The 27114-nt window shown below is 43.0% G+C and overlaps 1 protein-coding gene across 4 annotated transcripts in view; it reads right to left on the bottom strand.

Annotated features, from left to right (window-relative positions):
• LOC306981807 (receptor tyrosine-protein kinase erbB-4-like) overlaps positions 1-27114 on the bottom strand; it is a 494462-nt gene that overhangs the window by 228945 nt on the left and 238403 nt on the right. For all 4 annotated transcript variants that reach the window (XM_079581509.1, XM_079581507.1, XM_079581508.1 and 1 more), the window contains exon 2: positions 11810-11961. In XM_079581509.1, the coding sequence (XP_079437635.1) occupies positions 11810-11961 (152 nt within the window). The remainder of the gene's footprint in view (positions 1-11809; positions 11962-27114) is intronic.

The following is a 27114-nucleotide window of genomic DNA, read 5'->3' as shown; positions in this document are numbered from 1 at the left end:
TCCCGGAGCAGGCGGCGAAACCCAGGCAATTATTAGCTCCGCTGCTAGTAAACCAACAGCATACAGTTTGTTTACTGAACTCTGGGACGACTTTTTTATTGCTTTAACCCGGGGATGGGCAAAGTGTTTGACCCAAGGACCACATTTTTATATATCGATGCATAAAAGCTGACACATAATCAAACTTCTTCCTTATTGCAAAAGCCTGAATAAAACACAGGACGTTTAAAGGTTTCTCCACTTTACAATCGAGAGCGGGATTATTCGCGCGGGGAAAAGGTTAGCGGCAGCTTTTGTGCAAACTGACAATGGACCTGAATGTCTACAGAGATTTGAGCATGGGGGGAGGGGGGCTACTTGACCTCCGGGGTGGCCTCGTCCTCCGGTGCTATGTAAATATCATCTGGCGGTTGAAGAGCTTATTCACAAAGGCCCGTGTTTAGCTAATCCGCTAAACACACTCCAGCTTTCATTACGGGCCTAATTAGAAAGAGGGATTGTTGCGGAAACTGAACGTCTGCCAGAGGCGGGGGACGAGCGGCGAGGAGGGGTTAAATGTGAGGGGAAAGTGAGAAGAGTCGCCAAAAAAAAAAAAGATCTCAAATCTCTCTTATGGTTTTTTAAGGCCAGACGCCGTCATCAGACTTGATCCACTCGTGCCTGCGCTCAAATGGTGTGGAGTTAAGGTGACACATTAGACAATTTTTGCTAAAACATAGTTAACACAATTATATTTAGGATTTTGCCCCCAAAAAATGACCCAGCTTTCTATAGTTTGACAATTTTGTGATGTTTATAGTTTCACTTCCTTATTGGACACTGACAGGAAGTGACGTAGATAGAGGCAAACAATTTTAAACTGTTGCCGTGCCGACCATGTTACGTCAGTGGGAAAATGAGTCAAGCTGCTGTAGATACAAACGGCATCGCATCATACAAAGGGGCGTGGCCTCGCCGAGGGGGGAGGAAGTATGTTTTGGGAAACACAATTTTTCCACTAATTTTAGCCGTTTTCTGGCAGAATATAAACTTAATTATCATATACACGTAAGATCAAGTCTACATCGGGTTCATATGTATTTTTATTCACAGCAGATTCAGCAGAAATGACAAAACGGGAGGTGTAGCTAGTACTTGCTAGCATTAGCATGATGCTAACAAGAAGCATAATTTAGCATTCTCCGTTTTTGAGGATTTTATGGGCTGTTGAACCACTTTGCTCCTCTCCATGTCTTTGTATCTGTATTTAGTAGAAAAATATATTCATAATTCAGCATTTGTTAAAGTAGTTTGGGTATTTATTGCTGTCATTTAGTAATTATAGAATGTTTAGATTGTTCACCTCTTTGTTTTCCCGCTCAACTGCTTCAAACATGACCATATATGGTCAATTCCAGAGATGCCGTCTGTATCTCCGGATTCGCTCATATATGGTCATGTTTGAAAATAGTTAAGGGGGAAAACAAAGAGGAGAACAATCTAAACTTTCTCTCATTATTCAATAAATTATTCAATTATTCAAAAATTAAATATTCAAAAACTAACCCTAACCCTGCTGTTGTTTTATATAAAACTCAAAATAGGGCAAATAATGAAAATTTAATCAAAATCGCATTCTCTACTTTTGGTCAATCTCAATAATGGTCATGAGACTTTATAATCCACAGGTTTACAGCCTTTTCTTTGGCAGAAACAGAACATAGTTTTGGAGTTTGGACGAGACACTCGGGGAGTTTTTTGTGTTTAAATGAAAGTGGAGGAAAAGCGTTTGTTTTTGTCTGAGGTTTGTATAAAAGGTCTGTTCATGAATCAGACGTGAACTTATTTTTCATGACACATTTGTACTTGTGCTGTTCGTGATTGATGCGCTTCAAACAGGTCCCTCCTGAAACAAACTGAAACAAAGCATTTTCATTGTGACATCATCTGCACGCTCTCTATACGAGTTTATCGTTTGAAAAGATGCTTCAGCAAACACCGAGGCCACGGCGTCCAAATGAAGAATGACACTTTCTCTCGTCGACTTGTTGAAACACATCGAACACCGCACACAATCCTACAGTTTTGAACCCAGCTCTTCTCAAGTGTTATTTAAAAAAAAAAAAAAAAGAACCACTTTCCTCAAGTTCCTCCCAGCGCAGCGAGAGAACAGACTTTACTTTCTCCTCCGGCTGCGTCTGAGCAAAGAGTCGCAGGAATAAAAGCAGGTCTTATTCTCACCAGATCCCGCGACTGGAGCAAGGGAGATGTGCGTCTGACGATGGGTTACTGTGATGCTGCCGTCCCACCGGGGGAGGGGGGGTCAGGCCGGGACGCCACGCAAACTTTTCAGGAGGTCGGAAAAGGACGGATAATTGACTCTGCGTAACTTCAAATCATAACAACGGCGCCCAAGAGGTGACTTCCTGTTTCGATCAAGCACGGCAAAATAAAAGCACCGTCTTATTCAGTAGCTCAGCTTTCTTCCTGCCTCAGTATTAACAGACAAAACACTTCAAATGTGTGTATTTAATTATATTCTGCAAGTACCTGCTGCATGAATTAATGAGACGAGCTGTGTGCTTTTATTTTGGCGTGCTGGATCGAAACAGGAAGTCACTTCTTGGGCGGCGTTGTTATGATTTGAAGTTGTGCAAGGATCTGTATCCTGCTATTTTAGCCTCTGAAAGTAAAGTATATGCATTTATATGATATATTGTGCCTCTACCACTATGGAGTACTCATTTTTGTGAGAAATATACGTTTTTCTGGGGGTATTTCGCAAACCTGGATTTCAGGTTCACCAAGAGTAAGTCACAGAAAAACACTATTTTGGCTGATAGTCGCCACATTCTTTAGGAAGGTTGAATAAACTCCCGTTGTCGTAGCCAAAGCGCTTTACGTGACATTATCTTTAGGTAAGAATAAAGAACAGGCGTGTCCAGAGCAGGTTAGAAAGAGCTCCTTCTTTACAACTCCCAGTGCAAACATGACGTCTGTTCAGACGCTCGCGTTTGTTTTCTCCGCAGGGGCAGTTCTGACACCTCAGGCACTTCCTTTTTTTTCATTTTATTATCTTTGTTTTTTAAAATGTCTTTATTTCTTACAACAGAAATAATGAAAAAGCGGTTTTATAAATTAAAATAAGGCCATAAGGCACTACATTATAGACGTCGGGCTCTTCCTGTTTGGTACTATGACGTAAAAAACGTCAAAGTATCACGAGTCAGTGGTTTACCAGGAGAGGGCGGAGCAGGAGGATTGCTGAAACTGCATGAATGAAGCCAAACTAGTATCTTCATTTTACTGTGCGGACGCCGAACTACTCCTGGTATTATTACGCCTTACAATATAGTTCCCCTTTTTATCCGCTTAGAAATTCCACATTGTTTAATTTTGTGTAACTATACTTTGTCGTGTAACACTTCACGTAACCATCATTTAAAAAGGGAAAACGTGGAAGAGCTTGGTAGCTTCTATCTTGACCTCGTGTGGAGCTACAGTGGAGAGGAGAGAGGCTAAATGCTAACGCCGTCTATGCTGTGTTTACGTGATTGAAGGCACGGGTGAAGATCAGACAGGTCCTAAAGAACTCGTCAAAGCTCAGGTAAGAACATATCTCAGTATGTAAAAACGGTGGCCTGTTCCTTTAAGGAAAAGTGCTTGGAGGTTCCTTTTTGTGAGTTTGTTTTTTGATACGATCCAACAGCTCTGAGATAAACACAGACATTTCCAGCGTAGCCAGTGACTTCCCATCAGCATCTCTCTGTTTCCTTTAACTGTTCGTGGATTTGTGCAGGACATCGCTCATCCTGATTGGGAAAAACTCACACACATAGAGTCGATTCAAATGAGTCAGTTTGTTGATGGTTCACTTCTAAAGAGCACCTCAATAATGTGTTCTTTTAACAATGAAGTTCACCGGTTTCTAACTCACTGTAGCGGTCTGATTAAAGCCCCTCGTCCTCGCTCCAGTCACTCTCAGCTCAGTGTTCTGAACAGAGGGCCCGAAATATGGAACATTCTGCCAAGTCGTCTCTCAGAGCTTTCACCAGCTCACTTTAGAAAAGCTTTGAAATCTCTGCTCCTGAGTGAGAGCAATTCTCCTCACGGCATCCCTTTCTTAAACTTGATATCGTACTTCTGCAACTTTTGCTCGATGACGATGTATTTATTGACTATGGCATTACTTTACAGACATACTGGTGGAAAAATAACCGCCTTATCACGACTTTCTATCACGACCAACATGTCTGCCGTCCCGCACCTGGCCCGGCGTCATGGCCACATTGATCCGGCCCAGACCCTCAGGCGACATCATTAGCTCCTCGAGCCGCAGAGGGGCACCTGGCACCTGTCCGGACTTTAGAGCCAGAGCCGGTCTGAGCGAATGGCAGGAGGGAGACGGAAAAGAAGCCACAGAGTCTCAAATTGTGACGATGCTTGTAGACACATTCATGAAAGACGAGATGTATCACTTTGAAACTTTTCTACATGAGGTGAAGATGAAGTGATGTTTTTGCAAACCTTTGTTGCTCAGAAAATAATTGCCTTGAATAGACCAGAAAAGGGCAGAAAAACACTCTCCACATTTGATACTTTTTCTTTTTCACCTATTTATTTCTTTTTTCCAATTTTTCTTACCCCATTTTTTTTCGAAATGTATACCATTTTTTCCCCTCCATTTTCTTTCCCAAAGTTTTACTCTACTTTTTTACCCCAAAAAATTTCCCCCATTTTTTTTCCAAATGTATTCCATTTTTTTCTTCAATTTTATCCCAATTTTAATTATCGCTTTAAACTGAGTTGTGCTCATTAAGTATTAATAGGCATTAATAATCATTATAGGGTCAGGGTAAGGGTTGGCTATAAATCAGCCGATTATTAACGAGCTATTAGTATGTTCACAGATAATAGTGTAGTAAACCGTCCCAAAGACCGAGCGAAAGCTCAGAGGGGATCGGACTTTTGCGGTGGCTGCACCAAAATTATGGGTTGCCCTTGCACATAAGACCTGCTTCTTCTGTGCCTGTTTTGAAAGCTGTTCTTAAAACGCACTTGTTCACTTTGGCTTTGAACACAGCTTGAGTTTTTGACATTTTACCAGATTTTATTCTTTTGTATTCGATGCACCTTTTGTTTTGGGTTTTATGTTATGTTTGACCTTTGTAGCACTTTGGTCAAATCAGTTGTTTTAAAGTGCGTTATAAATAAAGTTGCCATAAACCGTGTGTTAACACTTTACAAGCATATGATCAATGCTTATTAAAACCTTTTTAATATTTAATGAGCACACCTGAATATAAAGCGTTACCCAATTTGATCATCTTTTTTCTTTTTTCCCCCAATATTTCCGAATTCCCCCCCTCTTTTTTAATTTCTTAAAGCTGACCTGACTTTTTGTTGTTGTCGAGCACATTTTTGTTGTTACCACCAGAGTATATTGCTTGTTGCATTGTCTGTAGAAGTAGAAGAGTCTACATTTATTTTGGGGGTGCTTAAAGCAGTACTAAGTAACTCTTCCCCCTAGAGGCCATAAGCGCAACTGCAGGTGTTATAGCAAGTTACGAATTTTTAACTTATTAATTGTCTTGGAGAGTAAAGACTACGCTGACAGGAAAGGCGAAGGGAGAGAGGGTTACTGTGTATCCAATTATACAATGGAAATATTTTTTTTCACTCAAACTTGGCTGTAAATACTGTTTAAAGTGACGTTAGCTTTGCCCGCAGTTAGCTTTGCCCGTTAGCATGTTAGCTTCTTCTTTGTGATTCCTTTAGTGTGTATTGCTTTCTCCGGACCGGTGGCTGTCAAGTTGCAAACATGGTTTTCTGGCCAGAGACACCAGGGGGAGATGAAAGACCCTCCACTCATCCCATAAACACTTGTATTACCCCCACAGGGACTACGAAAAGGATTTATTAAGGTAAACACGTTACTTAGTACTGCTTTAAAGCTATACACGACATGCATACCATTAATTAACTTGAACAATTCTGATGTGCAGGAGGGGATTGTGGCAGCTAGAAACAAGTTTGGGCCAAGATGAAAAATGTCACAGTTTGAACGGGAGAAATCAGGTTTAACATTTGAAATATAGTTTTTAAATTCATGTGTGTGAAATGTCTTTTGAAGTTACAAGGTCCATATAAATGCAGATGCAATGACTCAGTGCAATGATAACACCCCTTATCGAGTAGATTGGTCAGTTTCTTTGCTCCCAGGTGTAAGATTATGAGCTGAAATCATATAGATCAAAGAAAGGTCTCCTTAATAGGAAACTGTCCAGGTTCAGGAAAACAGCCAACCCATGAATGACGAGCCCGGCCTTCACAGCACGTCTCTAATCCTCCTCTGAAACACTCACCCCTTTCCGCTCTAATCCAAAGGTTCATTCATGATTAAATATGAAAATGTCCGAGTCCTCTCCCCAACTTTGAACACACAAAAAAAAAAAAAAACAGAAAAAAGAAGGACAGTGAGATCTCTGCGCTGTTCTGTTTTGAACCCAAACCTCCATCGCATCCATCTCCCTGTCAGCTCCTCACCGCCGCGCCATCGCCCAGTCTTGGCCCCCGCAGATGACCCCCCCCCTCCCCCATCAGCGGACGTGAAGAGAGAAGCACCCGCGGCCCCAACGCACGGGCGCCCGGGTAAATTTAGCTCCGCAGCTGCTCCTAAAGTTCCCCTTTTGTTTTGGGCCATTCTTTACACTGTCCTTTTCCTGTCCAGGCCGTCCACGCCGGCCACTCAAGGGGAAGAGTTTTCTACAGAGGCACCGTCGGTCAAAGAGGGTTTGAGTTTCAATCTGCATAAAAATCTGTTTAGTTTTTCCACTGACAAAAACCTCCCTGACAGATTCAATGTCACCGTTCTCAACAATGTGTCTAGCCAAGTTTGATATTTTAATTAGAAGCAAAAACGGCTGTACTGAAAGACACATTAAATATCCAAAATGTGCTCAGAAGACATTTAAGGCGAGACACTTCAGGCGACTAGGGAAGAAAAATAAAGACAGAAACATGAGAGAAATGTTTTCGTATAGTTCTTATGCATAAAAATGGACACAATTGTGCACATTTTCAGCAACGAAATTGAAATAATGGATAGAGCCTGGTTTAAATGTATGGTTTTATGTTGTGGATATGTTAATTACAGAGATTCCAGAGGGGATTTTGTTGTTTAGTCTTTGAATACACAAAGTGAAAATTGCCTTTGTTTTGTGGTTCAGAACTCAATAAAAAAGGCTGGGGATTAGATATTTGAAAAACACCTTTTTTAAACTTCAAAACTAGACACTCTAATACATCCTATGTGTGGATTTTGTAGCTCTGTGATGAACAGAAGTGAAATAAATGACGATCAAAAACTTGTAAAAAGTCAGGATCTGGACATTAATATATTATTGCGATTCTTTTCTTCTTTTTTTAGTCTGAGGGGGCGTGGTGTTGTGCAGTGAACAGCTGTAAACCCGACACTTCTCTCGTTTGACAAAGCAGAGCGGCTTCTCATGTAAAGATCAAAACGGCTGAGAAACATCCTGTTAAAGTCTTCAATCTGAGAACCAGGCTGTTTAAATGCACCAAAAGAGATCGATAACATGCAGTGGTTCAAAACGTGTCAACAATGTTGTCATTGAAAATTGACTTGAAACAGAGATATTTAGGCATTTGCCTCTTCACATAACGTTAGTGACCGTCCAGAGAGGAGAGAGGAGGAGAGAGGAGGAGAGAGGAGAGAGGAGGAGAGAGGAGGAGAGAGGAGGAGAGAGGAAGAGAGAGGAGAGAGGAGGAGAGAGGAGGAGAGAGGAGGAGAGAGGAGAGAGGAGGAGAGAGGAGGAGAGAGAAGGAGAGAGGAGGAGAGAGGAGGAGAGAGGAGCAGAGAGGAGGAGAGAGGAGGAGAGAGGAGAGAGGAGGAGAGAGGAAGAGAGAGGAGAGAGGAGGAGAGAGGAGGAGAGAGGAGGAGAGAGGAGGAGAGAGGAGGAGGAGAGAGGAGGAGAGAGGAGGAGAGAGGAGGAGGAGAGAGGAGGAGAGAGGAGGAGAGAGGAGGAGGAGAGAGGAGGAGAGAGGAGGAGGAGAGAGGAGGAGAGAGGAGGAGAGAGGAAGAGAGAGGAGAGAGGAGGAGAGAGGAGGAGGAGAGAGAGGAGGAGAGAGGAGGAGGAGAGAGGAGGAGGAGAGAGGAGGAGAGAGGAGGAGGAGAGAGGAGAGAGGAGGAGGGGAGAGGAGGAGAGAGGAAGAGAGAGGAGAGAGGAGGAGAGAGGAGGAGAGAGGAGGATGAGAGAGGAGGAGAGTGGAGGAGAGAGGAAGAGAGAGGAGGAGAGAGGAGGAGAGAGGAGAGAGGAGGAGAGAGGAGGAGAGAGGAGGAGAGTGGAGGAGAGAGGAGGAGGAGAGAGGAGGAGAGAAGAGGAGAGAGGAGGAGAGAGGAGAGAGGAGGAGAGAGGAGGAGAGAGGAGGGGAGAGGAGGAGAGAGGAAGAGAGAGGAAGAGAGAGGAGGAGAGAGGAGGAGAGAGGAGGAGAGAGGAGGAGAGAGGAGGAGAGAGGAGGGGAGAGGAGGAGAGAGGAGGAGAGAGGAGGAGAGAGGAGAGAGGAGGAGAGAGGAGGAGAGAGGAGGAGGAGAGAGGAGGAGGAGAGAGGAGGAGGAGAGAGGAGGAGAGAGGAGAGAGGAGGAGAGAGGAGGAGAGAGGAGGAGGAGAGAGGAGGAGGAGAGAGGAGGAGAAAGGAGGAGAGTGGAGGAGAGAGGAAGAGAGAGGAGGAGGAGAGAGGAGGAGAGAGGAGGAGAGTGGAGGAGAGAGGAGGAGGAGAGAGGAGGAGAGAGGAGGAGAGTGGAGGAGAGAGGAGGAGAGAGGAGGAGAGAGGAGGAGAGTGGAGGAGAGAGGAGGAGGAGAGAGGAGGAGGAGAGAGGAGGAGAAAGGAGGAGAGTGGAGGAGAGAGGAGGAGAGAGGAGGAGGAGAGAGGAGGAGAGAGGAGGAGAGAGGAGGAGAGAGGAGGAGAGAGGAGGAGGAGAGAGGAGGAGAGTGGAGGAGAGAGAGAGGAGGAGGAGAGGAGGAGAGAGGAGGAGAGAGGAGGAGAGAGGAGAGAGGAGGAGAGAGGAGGAGAGAGGAGGAGAGTGGAGGAGAGAGGAGGAGAGAGAGGAGAGAGGAGAAGGAGGAGAGTGGAGGAGAGAGGAGGAGAGAGGAGGAGGAGAGAGGAGAGAGAGGAGGAGAGGAGGAGAGAGGAGGAGGAGAGAGGAGGAGAGAGGAGGAGAGTGGAGGAGGAGAGAGGAGGAGGAGAGAGGAGGAGAGTGGAGTTAATCAGAAAGGAGAGTGTTGCAAAAAAACCCCGTTATCTCTGAATCTAGAAAAAAAAATCAGTGATTTTGATCAAAATTAGCCTCTGTTTAGCTTTGGATTTATCAAGAACCGTTTTCACCGACGGAGAGCTTAGAGTCTCAGCTTTCAAATGAGCCATTGCATGTGTCTAAAGCTACAACATAGAATACGCTGTGGTGCTACAAATATCATGAAACATGGTCTGGATTGTTTGCACACTACAAATAAATCCCAGAAACAGCGCGGCCTCAACGTGTTAAAAGGAGACGTTGTTACAAGAGTGCAACGAAAACCTCATTTTGAGAAACGGCTCTAAAGCAGAGTTTCCACTTAAAAAGCAAGTCATTAACTAACTGCACCAAACTTAAGGCCTTAAACATCATTAGATTTGTTTGTAGCATAGTCTTTGACACTAAATAAAACACGCTAAGGAGAAAACTTGCAAAAACATTGACCACCGCGTGAACAACTGATGCTTGAATCTCCTCAAACCCATGAGTTAAACCTTCCTGAAGTTTCCGCTGCCGCCACCAAACAACACCGTGACCTCTTCAAACCCCCTCCACTCTCCCTCTCTCTCTGTCTCTTCACTTAACGCTCCCCCAGATGCCTAATCGCCCCGATAACGCCGCCGCCTCTAATGGCACTGTTTATGGCGTTCATTTGAGAGCGCGTGGCCCGGTAATTAGACCGCGCCGCACTCCATTTCGCAGCAGGGGGGGGGTGGATGGGTTGGGTCGTGCACGCTCACACACCCGCCCTGCAGACAGCTACACTGGCTCTTCAAAACGCTACTTTCACTTCTAGCCACATTGTCTCTACTATTATCTTTCATTGTAATTCCATTATCAGCAGCGAAACTATCTTCAAACTTCACGAACAAAAGGGATTCGGCCGAGTTCTCCAAATAGTCAAAACTTCGCACAATTCTCCAAGAAAGATAACGTAATATCGTCGCGGGCGGGTGCGGGAGAGAGGGTGGTCCGACACGCATTTAAATTAAACATTGTGGGAGCTCGCCGAAGACCAAAGATAGCGACCGAGCCGGCGATGTGATGAAGAAAAATGGGGCGTTTTGTAAAAAAATAAAAGGCAATTGTTCATTGAGACATTTGCTAAGGCTGCAACTTTGGGAGAAGAAGTTGCGGAAACAATGGAAAAAGCGAAACTCTGAGCTAGTTTTTTTCCTCCCACGTCGCCGCTATCCGTGGTGCTGAATCAAGATGCTGGGGTTTAAGGTGAAACTCTGCAGCGAGGGTAAAGGATATTTAGAGATGTCTATTTGAAGCCTCTCCAGAAGGACAATGACAAAAACATAAGGAAATATGTCTGGTTGATTTGCATAAAAACGACCAAAAGTGAGAGATAGGAAGGTTTAAATTGATGGGATTATTTTTTATGCCACAAATAAATTGAACGAAATCAGGAACATTTTTGATACTTGAACTTTGAATCATCTGCTTTTACCTGGAATAAGTAAAAAAAAAAAAAAAAAATACAAAATCTGATCTTAGGTCTAGCATCTATAAAGCCGTTTTTTTTTTAGTAAATGTTTGATAAACAAATCCTTCAGAGCTGAATATAGAGCTGAGAGATTTGCTTTCAGTAAGCGCTCACTTAAGTAAATATGTTGTCACTTCAGTGTGGGAAAAATGCTTTTAGAGAAAACATGCTTTGAAATGACAAGTCCCCGTACAAATAAATAAATAAACAAATAAATGAAACAAAGCCATAATAACAAAAAAATTAATGATAATTGCCTCCCATTAGCGAAGCAGGGCAGAGCTGTCGCTGTCCGTGGTGCTGAAACCTAAGCGGCTCTGGAGCGCAGGGCAAAGAGACTTACAGTGTCGCTGTCTGTGGTGCTGAAACCTAAGCGGCTCTGGAGCGCAGGGCAAAGAGACTTACAGTGTCGCTGTCTGTGGTGCTGAAACCTATGCGGCTCTGGAGCGCAGGGCAAAGAGACTTACAGTGTCGCTGTCTGTGGTGCTGAAACCTAAGCGGCTCTGGAGCGCAGGGCAAAGAGACTTACAGTGTCGCTGTCTGTGGTGCTGAAACCTGGGCTGATCTAGATAGAGCACAGGGCAAAGATTTCTACAATGTCGCTGTCTATGGTGCTGAAACCTAAGCGTCTCTAAAGCACAGGGCAGACCCGCAGTGTCACTGTTCGTGGTGCTGAAATATCAAACGCGAGACATCCAACAGGATTTACATTTCAAAGGGGTTTTCCTACTTTAGTGCACAAGAACATCTATCAGTGTCGGTTCTCTATAATATCTAAAGGCTTCTTATATTTTTTTCTATCTTTTGATGTTAAAAGAGAAAACTAGCCAAACAAACAACCAACTAAACATATGTACATCTTCAATTCCCTTTCTCCACTTAATAACATGTACTGTAATAACATTGTACTGCTCTACCACATTCTGCACATTTGGATTGGTCATGACACAGCTCACACCCGCCTTCACGCTTCACGACTGGGGGACGACGGAGTGGCCCCGCCAGGTGCGGTCGGCGAGTACCTTGAGGAAGGTCAGGTTGCGGTTGCGGTCGATGCTGGTGATCTCCAGGTTGCCCATGACGACCTCGCAGTTCTCGTAGACCTTCTTCAGGCTGCGGTACTGCTGCTCCAGGTCCGACAGGCTGCTCAGCTTGTTCTCCGTCCCGGCGCACACTGGACACAAGGCACAGAAATGGACAGAAAATAAGGGAATCGGTCAAGCTGGAGTCACTGGTTTTCAAAATGGACGAAGACCAGCAAACAAATACCGACTTAGTTCAAACTGGACCTTCTGCACTTTTTGGAGAGATAACTTGAACAAACCACTGGCTCCAACGTATCTATCTATATGATTGTCAGTAGAAGCAAAGCTAGCTAGCATAATGTTAGCATTCTGGAGCATCGTAGAGGCCACTGTGAAGGAAAGCAAAGGCACCCATAACGCCACCGAGTCACTAAAAGGTCAAATACACGCATAAATCATGTCTTTTTTTTTTCTCACATAAAAAGTTACATAGTGCACCTTGAACAAATGCTGAATTAATAGCACATTTTTCTACTAAGTAAAGATACAGAGACATGGAGAGGAGAAAAATGGTTCTACAGTAACACACAAAAAACGGAGAATGCTAACCAGGAAGCTAACATTAGGGTCATGCTACATATGCTAACATTAGCTTAAGTGCAGTTTTGCTGTGAAAACAACATCCACATGGACCCGACTTTGGCTTGGCTTTTTTAATGTGTGGTAAATTTGCTTATAGTCCGCCAGAAAACTGATACAAACTATGAAAAAATTGTGCTTCCCATGAGAGGTTTTCTTCCCCTTAGCTAGGCCACGCCCCCTCTGTATCTAGTACTCTCTAGGAGTAAAAAAGAATCATGTGTCGGGCCTTTCCTCTCTCTCTGCTCTCTTGCTGATATCTTCAAAGTCCTGTAGCATAGACTCCCCCCCCCCACTCTCTCCCCCCGTCAGACCGCGAGTAAAGGTCAACCGCTGCTATTTGAATATGTCTGATTAAAGCTCGCCGCCCGCCCCTCTGTAGGTCAGCGCCTGTGAGAGAATCAGCACCTCCTCCTCTCCGCCGTCTTTACCCTCCGATCGCACCCAAACCTCTCCAGCCTCAGACACACCCACTTCCCGCTCCCCCCCCCCCACGCTTTCCCGCTCATTATCCGGGGTTTCCGAACGCGGCGGCTCAGTGGTTGTTCAATGAGATCCGCTTCAAAACTTCTGAGAGACAACGGAGTAATGAGTGGATATTAAACAGTGCTACGCAAACAAAAAAGGACTCTGGTAAAGCTGTACTATGAAGTCATATTAGTCAAAGTAAATTGGCAAATCCACAACACTGACTTTGTTTTATACGCTTATAGAACGATTGAAAATGATCACCCCCCTCAAGAGACGTGTCATGTTTAGCATCGATATGAAATAAGTCGGAGTCTTTAATGTCATTACCCTCGCACCGGTGGGTGTTCATTTCAGAAGGCCCTGGAGGAGCATGTTTCATCTAGAGGCTTACCGTATGTTTATGGAATACCACAGCTGATTAATGCACAGCGAAAGCGAGGAAAATGTCAATCATCAGTTCTGTGCAGAGAGTGGAGCACTGACGCAGAAGTTAGTCAAATATGAGCAAAAAACTAAATTCTTCCTGTTTGAAATATAGGGTCAATGTTATGGTTTTAAGTTTCAAATTACAACAGACATGGGTGATTTGTTTTTGCTCCTGAGATTTGAACAGTTATCCTCTGGTCGGTTGGAGAAAACTCAGACAAACTGCCGCACCGTCAGAGCCTCATTTTCACAATCAAGTGTTTCATTATTCGTGAGTCACTGTTTCGCCACAGGTTTATTTGAGGAAATGCACTTAAAGCAGCTCCTACAGACTCCACAGTTTCTAGTCTTGTATAGACGTCGACCGATATGCAGCGGCTGTCCGATATATCGATACTTCCGATATCAGCTCTCGGCCGATAGTATTCATTCTGGGAGATAATGATGGCGACTTTGCATTGGAAAGGAGTCCTGCCACGAATTTCTCGGCCTCAAGATTGAGAATTTCCGTGGTGAAAATGGGTCACAAGTTTGTACATTTCGTGTCATATTTAATATTTAATTTATTATATGTTGCAGCCTTTTGCATTATAACAAATAAATAAATAAATAAATAAAACAATGCCTTAATAAAATAGGAGTCAAAATGTATAATAATTGCCTGTTGTGTCGCTGTCCGTGGTGCTGAAACGGGAGGCTCTAAAGCACAGAGCCACAAGACTTCCAGTGTCTCTGTCCATGGTGCTGAACCCTGAGCCGCTTTACATCACAGGGCAAAAAGACTTAGTGTCTCTGTCCATGGTGCTGAAACTTGAGCCGCTTTACAACACAGGGCAAAAAGACTTAGTGTCTCTGTCCATGGTGCTGAAACTTGAGCCGCTTTACATCACAGGGCAAAAAGACTTACAGTGTCTCTGTCCGTGGTGCTATTCACAAACTAGTTTAGCCATTTAGTTTTGCATCTCTAACACCAACAGAACACATGCACACCTTTAAACCTGGCTCTATCTGTTTTTCATTGTGTTGCTGAAAACATTGGCAACAAAGCAGCAAAACAAAACTTCCAATTGCGTTTCTTTCCCTCATATTTGCAGCAGATTAATCTACAGTAAAAGTCTCAAACCGGCCCTTCCTTTACACCGCGCTGCACCCTTTATTTCTTCAATTCCATCCTCCCGAAATGATGACCCACCTATGAACCACACGAGGCCTCGCTCCTTTGTCCCATCGCCCGGTGTATTGCTTTATAGATCCGGCGTCGGAGCAAAGATCCCCCCCCATTAAACCCCCCCTCCCTGTATGAGTGGGACACAATGACCGCGGGGCCCCGGCCTGATAAACCAAAGCCGCTGACCGCACGCTTGAGTTATGAGACCGGGAGGAGGAGGAGGGAGAACGGGCGAGGAAATATCGGACGGAGAAATTGGCGCGGCGGATTTCTGTCTAAGTGAAAGGTGAGCCGGTGTCTGTAATAATGCGCTATTGAAGGACGCTTTTATGGGCCGGAGGTGAGAGGAGGTGAGGGGAGCCGATATGAGCACAAAAGGGGGCCGGGGCTGAGACACTTTTCATAGAGCTTTTTTTTTTCTTCTTCTTCTTTCACAGAGTTTCATGAACCGCGGCGATCGGAGAAGGGGAAGGGAAAGGGTAAACAAGACGGAGAAAAAAGGATCTGAAATTGCCAGAAAGTGTCGGTAAAAGGTAACGTTCAGAACCCCGTCGAAAGTAGATGAATGTGATGATGTGTCGGGTGTGAGAGTGGAATTAAACAGCACCAGTCTGGTTTTGGGGGCGGGATTAAAGTTAGGTTGGATGCTGTTGGTTCAGGTACAGCATTAACCTCCCACATTTTCTCCAGGCTGGCTTTACCCAAATCGAAAGGCAAAGAAAGTGGCAAAAGAGCGACAAAAATCTGCCAGAGATGCTACAATAACGCCATAAAAAAGGGACAAAAAATCACGACTAAAAAATGATGAAAATGTGATGAAAAAGTGATCAAAACTACAAAAACACTTAGGGGGTCTTAGCTTTCAAATGAGGCATTACACTTTGCCCAAATCTAAAAGCTTTTTCAGTGGAGAAAACGTGCTTGGTTAAAGCGTGAGGTGAGAGGTAATAAGAATAGACTTGTTTCAGCTCAAATACATTTTCTTCCCCCAATTATGTTTCCCATTTTTCCATTTTTTTTTCTCCACTTTATATCCAATTTTTTCCAATTATTTTTTGTCACATTTTGTCACATTTTTGTAATTTTTTGTCACATTTTTGTCATTTTTTTGGTCATTTTTTGTCACATTTTTTGTCATTTTTTTGTCATTTTTTGTCATATTTTTGTCATTTTTTTGTCATTTTTTGTCACATTTTTGGTCATTTTTTTGTCATTTTTTGTCACATTTTTGTCATTTTTTTGTCATATTTTTGTCATTTTTTTGTCGTTTTTTGTCACATTTTTGTCATTTTTTTGGTCATTTTTTGTCACATTTTTGGTCATTTTTTTGTCATTTTTTGTCATATTTTTGTCATTTTTTTGTCATTTTTTGTCACATTTTTTGTCATTTTTTTGTCATTTTTTGTCACATTTTTGTCATTTTTTTTGTCATTTTTTGTCAATTTCACTTTTTCATCCATTTTTCAAATGAGGCATTACACTTTGCCAAAATCTAAAAGCTTTTTCAGTGGAGAAAATGTGCTTGGTTAAAGCGTGAGGTGAGAGGTAGTAATAAGAAGAGACTTGTTTCAGCTCAAATACATTTTCTTCCCCCAATTATGTTTCCCATTTTTCAATTTTTTTCTCCACTTTTTGTCCAATTTTTTGCACAATTTTTCCTTGTTTTTGCCACAGTCTCTCCCATTCCCCCCTCATTTTATCAGAGATGAACCCGATATTGTACATTTGCAGATCTTCCACACGTTATTGTTCTGTTTTCTGGTTCTCGTTGACAAATATTATATCATAGATATCGAAAATAGTATTGTACAGGTATCGGTATCATAAACCAAGCATCATTAAAGCACCAGTATCGATTTTTTTTATATGGTACCCAGCCCTATGCTAGAGTGAATCTGCTGATGCGATTGTATTTCAGATAGATATAGATGACAAATTAAAGTGGGACAAAAATACACAAATCACATAACTAAAAAGGGTCAACAGAGACTATATTTTATGAGGAAACTGGTGGATGAAACCATGTTGAAAATGTTTCACAGTTGCTTTTGTGGAGAGTGTTCTGACTTTCTGTATCATCTGCTGGTTCGGGGTCATGACTGAGGCACAAAAGAACTCCCTTAGGAAATAAAAAACTGTTGTATTTGTGTATCTCCACTCACTGCAAATGAATTTCCCCACGGGGACAATACATTTCTACTACTACTACTACTACTACTACTACTACTACTCAATGGATCCAACGTGACAGGTCTAGTCAGGCCGATGAAACATGTGAAGGTTTAAATCGACTGCACCTCTTTTGATTGTACAGAAAGTTAGATTTCCGCGAAGAACGACACATGAACCTCCAGTGTGGTCCAAAGCACATTCTAAAAAAAAAGTAAGTAAGTAAAAGTAAGTAAGTAAAAGTATCTACAGATGCTCTCGTCGGGCGCAGACACTCTTGGATCCATACTCTTAGTTATGGCAGTAACATCCAGCAGCAGCAGCACTGGTCGTTTGTTTAAAAGGCCCGAGGCTGTGGTAAAGTTGCCGTGTCGCGAGTCAGAGACAGATCCATAGGTGGAACCAGGTGCACATTTATAGAAAGAGCCCAGTGGGGAGTGCGTTTACAGTAGCCGGAGCGGAGAGAATGCTAATGCCCCGGTCGGGCCCCGCTCTGCTGAATAAAAGATCTCGCTCTCTTTCTCTCACTGTCTCCAAATTCAATCCAATTCGGCTCACTTTCGCGACTTTACCGTCTCGGGCGGAGCGGGGTCGACTTTCGAGAAGGCTCTATCGCGCGTCGTCGCTTTAAATACTTGCCTGCTGAAGATGTAAAGAAACCGCATTCAAAAGGGAGTTACAGATCTCCTCAGTGTCTCTGTCATTACTGGGACGATTCACGGGAAACACCAAAACAGTCACAGAGTTTAGTGTCTTCTCTGTCAGCACGGATTGATTATATTCCTCATAAAGGTGTCTAAAAGTGGAGGGTTATGGAGCAAAAAAGTCAAGTGGAAGACCCAAAAGAATGTCCCAGAGGATCCGATTGGCCGTCAAGACACTGGATGATGGTCGAGCCAAATAAAGGCTTTTGCCATCAGGGTGAATACCTGCTGAGTTGCCCTTGCTATATGTGCTGTGTGTAACTAGAGCTAAACTCCTTCTCCTTCCATGTCTGTGAAAGGCGCTATATAAATAAAGATCTTCTTCTTCTTCTTCTTCTTCTTCTTCTTCTTCTCGACATCAAGACCCTGAAGACCGTTTATTGCTAAGGCAAGAAAACACTTGAAAAGGTGAAACTGCAACATAAAACAGGAATCAGCTGCTTGCTTTCCACACGCACCCGCTCAACACATGTGTCCGTCATGTCACGGTTTGAAGTAAAAATGAAAAAAGAAACGGCCCAAAATGCAGACTGCAGCGAAATAGATTGAATATGTGCAAAAATCAAGAAACAAGAAACGGACAAAAAACAAAAATAAAGCAGGAGCAACTGAAAGGCAAACTCAGACAGGAAGACAATGAACTGACTAAGAACAAGGGAAACACAGGGGTAGAAATACATGAGGAAACGGGGCACGGGTGAGACACATTAGGGCGGGGCAGGCAATAACGAGAGGGACGTCAAACGGAAAAGCACAACAGACCAAAAAAACATGTCGAAATAAAACACCAAGGACATAAACACGAGAAAACAAACCAAAACAGAGCAACAGAAAAAGCAGACCATGGCACGTCAGACCTGAAACCATACGTAGTATTTGCTGTTCCAAACAATAACAAAACTCCAAGGTCTTCCAAAGACATTAGAGGCTCAGTGCCATTATTGACGATTGAGTCACATGACCTACTCAGACCTACACCTTTTCTTAAAGGAGCCACAACAGAAAATGCAAAAACAATAGAGCAAACAGTGCCCTCATGTGGACATAACTCACTTTACTCATTTTGTCTTTCTTTTGTCTCATCCCCATGTCTCCTTGCAGCTGAAGCTCTACTCGGAAAGATCCAACCAGGCAACATGTGATATTGTTATTTTCACTTTTCAACTGGCCTTAAAGAGTATCTGACACATTAGACACAAGCTTTGTTTAAACATAGTTAACACAATTATTAAACTGTGATGTTTATATTTTCACTTCCTTATTGTGCACTGACGGGAAGATCCACGCGAAGACGAAACTTTCTTGTAAGCTCGAAGCCAGTTTAGTAAATATGTGCGTATCTTTGTGTTTGGTCTTCAGCTTGACTTCGCATGGCCTTAACCTCTTAACTCCCGCCTGAACCGAGAGGATCTTTTACCTCACGTCATCAGATTTTTTTCCCATCATTTTATTGTTGTGTATTCAACTCATTTTTGTCATTTTTTTGGTCACATTTTTATCACTTTTTGTCATTTTTTGTCATATTTTTGTCATTTTTTAGTCATTTTTTGTCACATTTTTTGTCACATTTTTTGTCACATTTTTTGTCACATTTTTTGTCATGTTTTTTGTCACATTTTTTGTCACATTTTTTGTCATGTTTTTGTCACATTTTTGTCACATTTTTGTCATTTTTGTCACATTTTTTTGTCATTTTTGTCACATTTTTTGTCACATTTTTTGTCACATTTTTTGTCACATTTTTTGTCATATTTTTTGTCATTTTTTTGTCATTTTGCAATTTTTTCGTCAATTTTTTCGTCAATTTTTTCGTCAATTTTTTGTCAAATTTTTGTCCATTTTTTGTCAAATTTTTGTTATTTTTTTGTCATTTTTGATCACATTTTGTCACATTTTTGTCACATTTTTGTCACATTTTTTGTCACATTTTTTGTCATTTTTTTGTCCAATTTTTGTCACTTTTTCGTCAATTTTTTGTCATTTTTTTGTCATTTTTTTGTCATTTTTTTGGCCAAATTTTTATCACATTTTTTTTATCACATTCTTGGTCAATTTTTTGGTCAATTTTTTGTGACATTCTTGCCACTTTTTCATCTATTTCTTATCACTTTTTTGTCAATGTTTTCTCACTTTTTTGTCACATTTCCATCATTGTTTTCGTCTCAGTTTTGTTGCTATTTTCACAGCTTTTTTCCAGAAGCTTTTGGACTGGGGTAAAGCCAAACTGGAGAGGGGTTAAACCGTTGCCGTGCCGACCATGTTACGTCAATGGGAAATGAGTGAGAAAAGCTGCTGTGGAGCTTTAACCATCTATGTCACTTCCTGTCAATAAAAACAACTCCCAACTAACAATTCCCAACTTCTCTCCATTCAAACTGCCGCTTCGCTGAAAGAAAATGATAATTATTACTTACAACTTCAAAACAACTCATCGCCTCCGACTTGTAAGTTCTCGTAATGATCTGTTGGTTAAACAAAGCCGAGTGTGAGAGCTCTTTGCACCGCCTGACATCCCGTTTCTGATCTTCACTCTGAGGCCCGTTACCCCCGTCTTTTAGCTCCGTCTCCTCTGATCATGAACTGCGCTCGTCCTCTTTCCGCTCCTTTTGTCGCTCCTTTCCTTTTTTTCCCTCCCCCTCTCCTTGATCAACCGTTCCTCCCGTGGTTTGGGATCCCTCCCCTCCGCGCTCTCCCCTTCATTACCATCTGGCCGTCGTTAAAAAGTGACACAGTGGACGTTCCGCTTTTAAACGCGGCCCAACGGTTTGACGACTTTTACGGCTGCGATTGAAGGGAATCAAAGTTTGGAGATTTGGGCGGCGGCGGCGGCGGCGGCGGCGGCGACCCCGGGCGAACCGCCGTGGAACTTTGTAATTGGGCGGCGTCGACGACAGCGCATTAGCGACCGCGGTGGTTTAAGGAAACGAGATGAGAAGTGATTCAAAGGAGGATTTAAGTGTTGTATTGGTCAGATTTACATACTGTATATTCAGCCTGGTCAAATTTGAATCATTGTTGGATTCAATATAGACCTGTAACCAAGAAAGCCACACTTTAATGGAGAGGATCTTCTCCAGTTCAGCTTGACCCAAATCTAAATATTTTCTAAAGAATAAGTATTCTTTGCTTCAGACTACTCCTTTTGGGCATTATTCTGTTTTAATGGCTCAAATAAACTGGACTAAAAAAGAAACTAGAAACTGATCTAAGATTTTTCCTTGTGTTTCAATGCGTTGTTGCCGCATTGTCACTTTTTTTTCTCCCATGTTTGTTAGTTTTCTGCTACATTACTTATAGATTACTTTTTTTATCATGTTTTTGTTACTCATTTGTTACATTTTTTCATGTTTAGTTACTTTTATGTCACGTTTTTGTTACTTTTGAGTTACTTTTCAGTTATTTTTTAGTTACTTTTTCGTTAGGTTTTTTGTTACTTTTAAGTTACTTATTGTCACATTTTTGTTACGTTTTAGTTACTTTTGAGTTACTTTTCAGTTATTTTTTAGTTACTTTTTCGTTAGGTTTTTTGTTACTTTTAAGTTACTTATTGTCACATTTTTGTTACGTTTTAGTTACTTTTGAGTTACTTTTGAGTTACTTTTGAGTTATTTTTTAGTTACTTTTTCGTTAGGTTTTTTGTTACTTTTAAGTTACTTATTGTCACATTTATGTCACGTTTTTGTTACTTTTGAGTTACTTTTCAGTTATTTTTTAGTTACTTTTTCGTTAGGTTTTTTGTTACTTTTAAGTTACTTATTGTCACATTTTTGTTACGTTTTAGTTACTTTTTTGTCTGATTTTTAATTACTTTTTGTCACGTTTTTTTTCTTTTTTCTTTCATACATTTCTTTATTAATTGCAACAACAACAACAAAAAATACAACAAGGGGAACAAGTGTTAAAATACAAATTTGGATTCCGTGGCCATAAGACCGTTGGAAGAGTTAAAAAATTAGTTTTTGTAATTTTTTGTCATGTTTTTTTGTAACTTTTTTGTCATTCTTTTATTTTATTTTTTTTGTCATGTTTTTTTTTTTTTTTAGTCATGTTTTTAGTTACGTTTTAGCTAGTTTTTAGCAAGGTTTGTGTTACTTTTTGGTGGTCTTTTCTGTCACGTTTGTTTCTTTTTTTTTGGTGCGTTTTTGTTCATTTATTGTCACAGCTTTGTGCAACAACTGTTGCATTCAACATTTTTTGTTGTATTTTTTTTTGTGTTTTTGTAACTTTGTTGTCGCTTTTTTGTTGATTTTTCATCCTCATTTTCGTCGCTTTTTTCAGGAACCTTTTAGATTTGACTAGATTTAGATTTTTGCCTGGATAATAACTGGACTAAATGTGCTTGTGTAGGTGGGGCTCAAGAGTTTAAGAGTTTTTTTTAAAGAAAGGCCCTGCATAGGAATTGATCGAAATGCATTCACCCTCATGAAATGAAATGGCAAAATATCCATAGTAAAAGATGAGTTTGGTTTCTTTTTGAAATGAAAGCTCAGGGATAAAACAAGCCGAGTGTCTTTTCCAGTTTGGCAAAGTAAATAAGTTACCGACGATCCATATGTTATAATTCTAAGATTGGATTCCTCCGACTGTGGCCGGTACACAGTGAAAATGGCGGCGTGTGTGGGCGGCTGCAGTCTGGGGTCAGCGCGGTGACACGACACACGTGAAACCGCCTCAGGGTCAGCTCTGTGTTTGTGCAGCGCGTTTCAAACTTGACGCTCCTCAGTCTGAAACTCTCCGTGTGTTGCACAAACTGAAAAGAAAGTAATTATGGAAAGAATGGAACTCTGGAACTATCAATTTAGAGGCACAAAAGCAAACGCTGCCACTTATAGAAGTCAATATCCATGAAGAAGTTTACTGCTCTGGACAGAGGCCGATCTGTACTTGACTGTGTAGTACTATCGCTGAGAACTTTTACTCCATACATTTGATAAGTAAATACAGATACATTCAAAAGATGACAAGATTCACCAGAAGTAATATACCACCTTTTTTCTCCATAAACATAGGTTTTGTGTCATTTATAATAATAATATTTTCAGGTTTTTCTGGAATTAATCATGACAGTGCACTTTTTCGGGTCAAGTCGGGGGGGCAAAGCTCTCGATTTACCGATCGATCTACTTTCCCACCCTCACCTATGGTCATGAGATCTGGGTACTTTATTAATCCTTCGGGATTAATAAAGTATATCGTATCGTATCGTATCGTACAAGATCGCGGATACAAGCTGAAATGAGTTTCCTTTGCAGGGTGGCTGGGCGCACCCTTCGAGATCGGGGAAGGCCCAGGACACGCTGGTGGGACTGTGTCTCCGAGCTGGCCTGGTGTCGCCTCGGGGTCCCCCCAGAACAGCTGGAGGAGGTGTGTGTGGATCGGGAAGTTTGGGCATCTCTGGTGAGACTGCTGCCCCTGCGACCCGGCCCCGGATAAAGTGGAAGAAAATGGATGGATGGATGGATGGATGGATGGATGGATGGATGGATGGAGGGAGAGATGGATGGATGGATGGATGGATGGATGGATGGAGGGAGAGATGGATGGATGGATGGATGGAGGGAGAGATGGATGGATGGATGGATGGATGGATGGATGGATGGAGAGATGGATGGATGGATGGATGGATGGATGGAGGGAGAGATGGATGGAGAGATGGATGGATGGATGGATGGATGGAGGGATGGATGGATGGATGGATGGAGGAATGGATGGATGGATGGATGGATGGATGGATGGATGGATGGAGTGCACTTTTTATTGGATAATATAATACGAGATTTAATATAAACAAATATATACGACTGGTTTTGAGCATGATCGTTCACAGAACTGGAGTTTTTTTCATTCGCAGAATCCTCCTGTCTGCTCTTTAGATTTGTTCTTCCAGAGGAATGTTTTCAGCCAAGAACAGCTAAGTTTGTGGTATTTTGTGAATCCCACCAACAAACTTATGCGTAAGAATGTGTCGTGAATGAGACCCATTATGTGGCAACGTTTAGCTCCTCTTTTATCAAACCGGGGCCGGGGCAAACGGCTCTAGACCTCATCACAGAACCAAAGGCCTCCAGTTTGGACACATAGCGGTTTAGCACGGGCCGTGGAGCGCCGCTCCAACGTGACCAGGGGTCTGCTAAAGAGAGATTGCAAACCAACGATTTCCATTCAATATTCCTGTTTGTTTGAGAAACGTGTTTACACAGTTCATGGCTTTAGTAAAGTCATGGAATGCAGTGTCCCATCAGTGGAGAAAAACAAGCATCTCCTGTATCACGGTCCGACGCAGCCTTCGAAAACCAAGGCCCGTCCAAACCGCGGGCGCTCTTCCATTCACTTCACATTCAGCCTCACACCTCTACAGTGGAGCCGCCTGATCAATACAGTTCAAAATAAAGAGCTTCTCTCGAGGTAGAAAAACCAATAAGTGAATTTCTAAAGCGCGCCGACTCCGGCAGAAGAACGCGTGACCTCAGAAAATGTCCGCTGATATCATTTCTGAGGCCGCTTTGAAAACCCGGAGCCATCGACCGGGGCGGCGAGGCAACAACGCCGGAATAACAAGGAATGGAAGAGCGATTCGTTTTCCTGATAACAGGGAGTGGAATGCAGGTAGGAACATGGTCAAAAGTGCACTTCCAGGCAAAGAACTGACGAGTAAAACACAAACGATAAAGACTTTAAATGGACGATTTTGTGTTTCGGTGTGAAAGGGTCAAGAAAAACATAGCCAGCGAGAGTGTTGGACCAGCTATTTCTTTTTGGATTCATACAACATGAACATAATGTCGGCAATGTCCAGCAGCTTTCTTGAGCAAACTTGCTTAAACCACTTTATCCTGAAGCGGCACAAAAAAAAGAAGATCTTTACAAATCTATTACAGGCTTTCGAAACGGCACAGGCTAATTTAACTCCCCCCTCCGAGTTCCTACCACACTATTAGCCCGGGTCGTCTCTGTGACCTCCTGAAAGCAGCGTTTAGAGAATTTCATTTGTGCTTTCAGACGCCCGCTCTTTTCTGCCTGATATCTCACCACTGTTGTAAAGCCCCTAATCCCGGCTCCTGCTTCGTCAGCGCCGCCTCTCTCCCGAAACCGTTCATCCGCCGCAATCACGACGTGGGACTGAGACTGTTTGGGTGGGGGTGAAATGTAGCCCGGGCGAAGTATGTGCTTATGTGGAAGATATGGGAGGGAGGATGGGCTTAATGGTCGTAATACGGTCTCTCCATGCACACCGTTTTCGGAAAACCTGTCCACACTGGTCGTATCAACTGCCTGAGGTGTATTTCCTGGATTTTGTTTGAATCTGGAAGTGTCCTTTGCCTGTTTAGGACCCATAACCAGAGTGTTGGGGTAAACATAAGCCTGTATGAGTCACATAATCACCAGTGCTCTCAGGACCGGCGCTAACTTTCAGTCTATGACCCAGAACTCAGCCAACTTTCACAACACATCAAAGCTACAAGAACAAAATGCAGTAAAAGAACTGATCCGACATCTTTAAGCAGCAGACGATGCCCGAACAACGCAATTACTAAACCCACAATGATGTCAGGACATATCGAGGCTGATGTCGCCGCTTTTATGAGCCTCATCCCGGTTATGACAATATCCTGGGTATAATGTGAACATGTGCCGAACACTTTGACAAATGTTGCTAACGTGCTGCACATTTTTAGAGCCTTTAACCGAAAGGACAAGAACTGTTTAAAGCAGCTCTTAAAGCAGGAGAACAAGGTCCCGGCTTCAGCAGAGGACACTGTGAAAAGGGGAACAGAAGTACAGGCTAGGTTTGTGAAGAAGTAGCAGTTCAGCCGGAGCAGCAAAGTGGTGGTTTTGTAAAGGAAACAATACAACTGGTTCGTCCAATGCCATTGCTATGTTACATAAAGTAAATGGGAACACATTCTTTGACAAGTTCAGAGGAATTCCACATGAAAAAAGAAAATGTTTTAGATATGAATGACTGTCATCCCATGATTCAAACGGATTTGGTTGGCCAACTTGTGGCCGATCCACAAATGATCGAGCCACCTGCCCGTGGCCGCCCAGGCATCCCCCGGCCTTTTCCACAAGGTTACCTCCCAAATTGTCCCTGGCGGAGCTCCAGAGCGGCTGATCCGGGAACGCCTCCATCAATCACGTCCCAGCAGGGGTCTTCGCTTTCCCCCCCTGTCTCTCCGTGCCCTCATACGTGCACCGGGGCCTCTCCAATCAAACAGGCCTGTGGTTTTCAGCCACCCGTCCACACGTTATTTCCCTTTTGTGCGTCAACCAGAGGAGCAGAGGATCATTTCTTTGGTAGAATTGTTAGTCCCCGTCGTGAAATGTCTACTTTTACAGTACACAACTGCTTTTACAGTGGACATAATTGAGGCTCGTATATACTTTATCTTGGGTACAACTGCATTGATATTGACGCTGAGAAACGAGGCCCAGAATTGGAAAGAGGTTTGCCTGGAGCTCCCCCTGCAGAGCTCCCCCTGCAGGCAGCAGTGGGAAAAACAAACTTAATTGCAGAGAATGTTGTTGTCCATGTCGCCGGGATGCGCTTTAAAAATAGCCTGTGTCTCAGAGAACAAATTTAAAGTATAAAGTTACAGATACAGACGGCGTCTTCGGATTGGCCCATATATGGTCATGTCCGACGCAGCCAAAGGGAAAACAAGGGGAACAAACTAAACTAAGACACAGAAACATGGTGGGGTGAAAAGTGGATCAACAGCCCATGAATACTTCAAAAACAGACAATGCTAACCATGATGCTAACGTTAGCTTCATGCTACATATGCTAACTTTAGCTACAGGTGCCCTTTTTTCACTCCTAATGAACAGTTTGCAGTGGAAAAAAAAAATCCACATGGACCTGGTTTTGCCTTGACTTTGTGTGTGTGATAAATATGTTTATAGTTGACAAAAATTGTGAAAAATTGTGAAAAATCGTGATTCCCATAAGAGGTTTGCTTCCCCATCGGCTTGGCCACGCCCTCTGTATCCATCACCGGTCTCCATGGAGATGCTGCTGCTCCACATTGACACACAAACAGCTCGGAGCCTCTTCCCAATGCTTCATTTTGATGACCCTACAGCTGATCTTCATGAGCACCTTTGGCGTAGAGTCTCACAACAATAACCCACAATGTTCCGCAGTGTGACTTTAAAACGAACAACCGGCACTGACTCCCACTGACTCCATCTCTCCTCGTCAAGGCGGGGAAAAGTTCTTGGGTGCAGTTCTGTACAGGTGGGTTGGCGCCATCATCGCAAACCCGTAAAAGAGATTATGTACGCGCTGCGGCCGGGCTTAATGACTCGTTTGGGCCGCTTTCCAGCCGCTGCCTTCTCTTTGAGGGGAAATGGGGTTTGCAGTTAATGTCGCACACAGGCTGGCAGCGCTCACGTGTGCGCCACTGGGCTGACTCACATATGAGGGGGGGACCATATGGAGAAGTTGGGCAGTGTTTGGGCGCGCGGAGTGGATAGACTGTGCTTACTTGGGCGCTTTTTCAAGTGAGTCACGCTTGGCAGGGTTTCAAAGGGGCGTGTGACACAAAATAAACTTTATTTTTTTACCGTGCAACCTGCAGGAAAGCTAAGCTGTTTTAGATCAAAAGAGCGGTTTCTAGCCAGTACAATGTGACACAGTGATCAAGATGGGTTTGACAATATCATCAGCAGCAACTCAATGCGCCAAACACTTTGAAGAATGTCCTGAACGAAAAGGACAG

Source organism: Gobius niger (genome assembly GCF_951799975.1).
Source record: "Gobius niger genome assembly, chromosome: 23".
NCBI classification, from domain to species: Eukaryota; Metazoa; Chordata; class Actinopteri; order Gobiiformes; family Gobiidae; genus Gobius; species Gobius niger.
The sequence above is the reverse complement of the archived record's forward strand: the minus strand, read 5'-3'. Positions and strand labels throughout refer to the sequence as shown.